This window comes from Mesitornis unicolor, unplaced genomic scaffold (assembly GCF_000695765.1).
Source record: "Mesitornis unicolor isolate BGI_N332 unplaced genomic scaffold, ASM69576v1 scaffold229, whole genome shotgun sequence".
Classification (NCBI taxonomy): domain Eukaryota; kingdom Metazoa; phylum Chordata; class Aves; order Mesitornithiformes; family Mesitornithidae; genus Mesitornis; species Mesitornis unicolor.
The window spans coordinates 8,386-14,719 of record NW_010204988.1 but is presented as its reverse complement, the minus strand read 5'-3'; the positions used below and the strand labels follow the sequence as shown (position 1 = coordinate 14,719).

At 51.4% G+C, this 6,334-nt stretch overlaps 1 protein-coding gene across 1 annotated transcript in view; it reads right to left on the bottom strand.

The window, feature by feature from the left end:
* GPD2 (glycerol-3-phosphate dehydrogenase 2 (mitochondrial)) overlaps window positions 1-6,334 on the bottom strand; it is a 26,806-nt gene that overhangs the window by 12,393 nt on the left and 8,079 nt on the right. Inside the window, exon 4 of the mRNA XM_010191210.1 lies at window positions 141-305. Coding sequence (XP_010189512.1) covers window positions 141-305 — 165 coding nt within the window. The remainder of the gene's footprint in view (window positions 1-140; window positions 306-6,334) is intronic.

Here is a 6,334-nt window from a genome sequence, read left to right as displayed (position 1 = left end):
ACTATGCCTCCTTCATCGCTTCGTTGGGGTGTACACAGCAGCGCCATTCGTTACCCAAACATTTAACGAAGGAGGGCGCGCGCTGTCCCAAAGGACCCCGATTCCCGTTGAACCACGGTGCCGGGGGGGTCCCCACGTACCTGTCAGGACGTCCCTGCAGCGCACCCCGCAGACACGCGGCTTCCCGCCGGCCGGGTCGGGGGCCTTGAGCAGGCGCAGCACTTCAGCGTAATTGGCGGTGGCAGCGCCGTACCTGGCAGCAGTGAGCGCGATGGCGAGGTTCATCCGGGCGTCGTTGTGCTGTCCTGCAGCGGGGACAAGGACACCCGTCACCCCCAGCCACCCGCAAACCGGGTGTCACAACCGATCCATCACGTCTGGCCCCGTCGCTTCGCATCGGCCTGATGGGCTGCTCGCGTCCCACGGGGGTTTATTTAAAGGCACAGCCCCAGCCGAACCGGCGGCGTCCGAGGATGCGCCACGGCCTCTGCCAAGCTGAGAACCGGTGCTCGCTGCCCCCCACGCAGGACAGCACAAATCACTTTAATTTACCTTTCCCCGTGCAGCCGCGCTGTAACCGCACCCAAGTCTGACACTGTAAACCAACAACTCCTATCGGCGAGTGCGCCTTGAACACCCGTGAAACAGCGAGCTTGCCCCCACATTATCAGCTTTCTCCCTTTTTTTCTTGAATATGCATTTCAACGCGCAGCAGAAAAGCATCAAATAAAGAGCAATAAGCAGAGAAGAATTAATGAAGGATTCTTAACATGTACCATTAGAGATTTATTACCGAAATTCCCTCCTTAAAGAAAACCCGGAGAGAGGCGGGGGGAGCAGGAGGGGAAGATGATGAATCACTTGAAAATACCGGCTTCACCTGAGACTTTTCCTATTTGTTATTGCCACCCAAGGTAAAGTCCTGGGCGCTGGCTGGGAAGAATTACTATACATTGAAGGGGCCAGGCTCTGTGTGGCCTGAATAATTAATTTAGGAGAAGGCTAAACTTCCTGGGCTACGGCCACTTCTAGCAAAGATAATACCGATGCGGTGATAAATCTGTAGTAGATATTGTGGTTGATTTATGTTGCCTGCATGCCCAGTGTTTAGTATAAATGGTTTATGTAAAGTCTGGTCCTTCTGATCGGGAACGGCCACGCAAATAATCTGTTCCTGGCTCCAAAGGGCAAAGCTGTAACGAGGGGATCAATGGCTCTGCTGGCACCGCCTCCCCTCCCCAAAATCCCAATTCTGGAGATGCAAGCGCAATCAGTCTTTGGCTATGAGGGAAAAAGTTCGGTGAGGCACCCAGAAAGAGCGAGGTGATGAAGAAACAAGCAGTAACTCCAAGCACAGCGTAAAAACAGCGCCCGGAATGAACCGCGGAGAAGAGCAGTGTGGGGTGTCAGGAGGAGCTGGGGATGCTCCAGCGCACAGGGCGCTGTGGATCAACAGCCGTCTGTCAGTCAGACACATCAGCACATAAAGGCATCAGTGTTTGTGTCACAGCAGCGGCAGGGAACGGGAAAAGCGACCTGATGGGGTCTACCTCCAACCTGCGCATCACAACGTGGGGCTGAGAGCCCACAAATCCTACAGGAGATGGGGAACGACAACGGCAGCGGGCAGCTGCAGCTGAGCACCAGCTTCTGCGCAACAGCACGTGCTCCAGAGCGGCCCAACTGCAGCTCCTCTGCCCAAATCTGGGGGCTTTCGGCAGCGTGGTGTCCTGGGGACACCCCTCTTCGCTGTGATTGCTCCGGGGGCCTGCACACTGCAAGTCTCAGCTTTGCAGCACAAGAAATGACACAAAACAGAAACGCTCCCCCCAAAAAAGGTGTGGTGCCTGCATGGAGAAAACCCTGAGGTACCCATGTCCCCATGGCCAAACCCCCTTGAGGTACCCACGTCCCCATGGCCAAAACCCCAAGGTACCCACATCCCCATGGCCAGATCTCTGAGTTACCCATGTCCATGCCATGGGATTTATTCTTTTCTCATAGAAGGACTCCATTTATTCCCCAGTTACACCAGTGCAAAGCTGGTACCCAACACAAACCGGGTGTCTGGGGCTGCCACAGCTCTGGGGTCACTGCAAAACACAATTTACACGATTTACAGCTGGCTAATGTCAGATTTGGCCTAGGGGAAGCCTTGCTGTTTAAATTCTCACCTCTTCCCAGTTTGGTGACTTATTTATCCAGACCAAACGCAACCCAGAGAAGCCAATCAGCAGAGTAAATAACAGATGTAATTTCTAAAAGGAACATTTCAGGGACAGCTGTCTGTCAAGCCCAACATCCAAGAGCTGCTCAGACTTTTCACCAAAGCTCCCAATAAATTTGAGATATGCTCTGTGCGTTTTGGGGTTTGCACCACTGTTCTTCAGACCATGTTTTCACACTCTCTCCCAAACTCCCATCCAATTTTCCCTCATCACTGCTCCAATGTGGAGGACCTGGACAGGCTGAGTCCATGGGCTGAGGCCAATTGGATGAGCTTCAACAAGGCCAAGGGCCGGGTCCTGCACTTGGGTCGCAATAACCCCATGGATGCTACAGGCTTGGGGATCAGTGGCTGGAAAGACAGTGGCCTTGCCATGTTTCCTTACCATACAAGCACTATCACTTGTAGAAGTGAACACTGTGGAGCATCTCCTGCTGAGGAGCAGCTGAGGGAGCTGGGGCTCTTGAGCTTGGAGCAGAGGAGACTGAGGGGTGCCCTCATTCCTGGGGATCCATTGGGAAAGGGCAGTGTCAGGAGGAAGGAGCCAGGCTCTGCTCTGGGATGGCCAATGCCAGGACAAGGGGCAATGGTCCCAAGCTGGAGCACAGGAGGTTCAAGCTGAAGATGAGGCCAAACTTTGTGAGTGTGAGGGTTCTGGAGCATGGCCCAGGCTGCCCAGAGAGGTTGTGGAGTCTCCTTGTGTGGAGACACCCAAAGCCCTGGCCGTGTTCCTGTGTGACTGCTCTGGTGCTCCTGCTCTGGCAGGGGTTGCACTGGGGGAGCTTTCCAGGGCCCTTCCAACTCCTCACATTCTGGGATTCTGTGATGTGAGAAACCCCGTGCAGTCACTCAGCCCTCAGCTCTCCAGAGGTGCCCCTGCAATGCATTCGCATGTCAAGGTCTGGGTTGGAAGGAGATGAAGAGCGACGTACCCGCTCCCGACTTTATCGTCCGCGGAGAGCAACACTGCAGCAGTTTGGTGGAGACGGGGTCACACCACAGTGAGTTTTATTCTCGGGAACAGCTTGCTTTTCTTGGGTTTTTTAAGCCCTCCAGCTCACATGTGGACATTTCCCCGTGGATTTTAATTACCTTCAACTCCTTTATACACCGTTATCTTTCTCCTCAAGGTCTGAAGAGGCAGTTGTGGTTCCTCCATGCACACTCCCTGTTATAAAGATGCTGTAACCAGAGCAGATCTCACTGCAGCACCAGCTGACAACGTGGATTTTTCTGCTGATTCCGGTAAAATCAGCTGTTTACACATCTGCTGGGTAGGAATCGGGAATAATCCGTATTTCGGAGAGACTGGGATGTGTGCTGGTACCTGGATGGTCCTCACCGCTCCAGAGAGAAACGCAAGGACGGCGAAGCAAAGATGCTGCATCTCAACCTTGTCAACCAAGGGGTTTTTCCCACATGCTTTAAGCCAAAATGTTATTTTATAGCAGCAGAATGGCTAAACCCAATTAATCTGGCAACCTTTTCCACAAGTGCATCTCCAGGGGGACACGAGCCCTACCTCAGCATCTCCGGAAGAGGCATCCCCAGCCAACACGCCGAGTTTGCTATATTATTCTATAGTTAATAGTAATAATAATAGTAGTAATAATAATAGCAGTAATAATAGTGTATAATTAATATATTAATAATATGCTATTATAATATTCCTATTTCTCCCCGATACCTCCCAAAAATAAGAGGGTGTTTAAATCCTGGAAGTTATTTCCAGCAAGAAAACCCGAATCATCCATCTCATCATTCACTTTTCTCATCTGCTCAGTATTATGACAATACTTTAATTTTCATTAAGAGCAGCCAGCCTGGCTTTTAACAAACACTGCCCTAATTGCTTTCATTAAATTAACACTGAATTATCTTTAAAAAAGCTCAACTCATTCTTAGAAGGCGTGAAGACACTGAGCATGTCCCACATCACGTTGAGACCAACAGCGATGCCGTTTGGTCCGTGACTTCCTCTCTTTTAATTCAGGAAAGCTCTATTTTGGTTCGGTTCCACCAGCCTTCCGCTGGCACCCAGAGGATGCTCCCACGGAGCAATTTCCCTTCGAGAACCTTTTTTAACCCCCTGAATCCCCCTCACCTTGTCCCAGTTTGGACTTTTCTGATGGGGCACATCCAGTTATTGGGGTGGAGGTTGAGTTTGGTGGAGAGTGGGAAATCAGCCTGAAACCAAGCTCCTCGAGAGGGCAAACCTGCCCACGGAAACACCCCCAGAGCTGCTTTGGAAGGGAAAAGTTCATTAAAAGAAGTATTTGAATGAGAGAAGCAGGCTTGATCTTGCATCCCTACGTAATGCAGCTGTAAAAATAAGCTTTTTAAAGTTAAAATAATTAAAATACTTGAGAATTAGTCCCTCGCTTGTACGTTACTCCTGTGGTGACACCAGTGAGCTCCACTGGTTTAACTGGAATGCTTAAGTGCGACTCATGAGGCAGGCCCTTGGATTTGGGACATACCCAAAAACCGCCCAGCACCCAAAGGGGGTGTCACTGGGTCACCCCAAACCCAGCACCCAAAGGGGGTGTCACTGGATCACCCAAAACCTCAGCACCCAAAGGGGGTGTCACTGGATCACCCCAAACCCCAGCACCCAAAGGGGGTGTCACTGGATCGCCCCAAAACCCATGACCCAGCACCCAAAGGGGGTGTGACTGGATCACCCCAAACCCATCACCCGGCACCCAAAGGGGGTGTCACTGGGTCACCCCAAACCCCAGCACCCAGCACCCAAAGGGGGTGTCACTGGATCACCCCAAACCCCAGCACCCAAAGGGGGTGTGAAGTTTTCTTGCTATGTACACGAAATCCTATGAAATTTAAGGCTGCTGAGTGATAACTACACATCTCTACACATAACCAAGTGCCCGGGACCGCCTGCATCCCCTGTTTTTTAAATAAGGGCTTAATTGCATGGAGAGTTTTAATACAAGCACCGAAAGAGGAACCCGACATCTGCTGCACAGACGGGAGCGGTGCCGGCCCCGCTCGATGACTCAAAGCCGTCCCAGCCCTTTTTGAGGAGGAATTGGGCAAGTTTACCCAAAACCAGAGCAGAAGTCCAGGCGTAAACAGCAAATCTGGCTCGTGAGTCACCAAAAATGCCCTCAGGCCCAAACTATTGCTTGCTCCCTGAATCACATGGAAAATTAAGTCCAAAATTTGCTGAAAAATGGGTTCTATTGCAATTCTGCTTTCCAGTGTGGTGCCTGTGCTGCCCAAACAGGGCCCAGCCAGGGGGGGATGATGATAAATGCCTAAATACCTTGTGCTGGAAACACCCACATCCCGTATCTGCTCATAGGTGAAGTGAACCCAACAGGTTCCAACATGGATTTGACACATCGGGTTCAAATAATTCCAAATAACTTCTCGCTACCTGCATTCAGCACCAGCTTAGACCCCCAAAAATGAGCTCCCCTGGTCCTGACAGAGGAGGAGGTGATGCTGCATCCCCCTGCTGGGTCCTGCTCCTCGTGGGGCTGTGAGGATGCCCATGGACCAATATTGGCCACATTTATCAAACCCCAACGTGCACCGCTTGGGGATTCACTGTGGGAACACCCAAAACGCAGTGTGAGCTCTGTTCTACAAGGCACGTTTTGGGAACTGAGAGTTGAGGTTATTGTCACACGGTGAGATTACAGGAATGGAGGAACCTGTGATATGGGTAAAACCAAACCAGATTAGGAAATGAAAGCACAACACATCCCAGCCTACGTACAGAGTTATAAACAAATGAGTAACGTAAGATCGAGCCCATAAAAGCTGAAAAACAGTAAGTTCAAAGTCACAATACGCTGAGAACACCCATGTGATCAGTGCTGTAACCTGGCAGCAGACGAGATGCTAAGACTCCCATCGAAGCCCAGACCCCAGCACACCAAAACAAGCCACGGTATCAAGCGAGAGACAACATTTGGGGTTTCCATCCTGTGCTGCTGCTTTGCAGCCGTGTTGTGTTGTTTCCCACCTCTTTCGTGTCAGCCCTCGGCTCGTCACCACGGCCATATCGCGGTGTCAGAGCCGGTAAGGGCGCCGTGTTAAAGCGGAACCAAACGTTGTCACCGTCACTTTGCGGGAGCC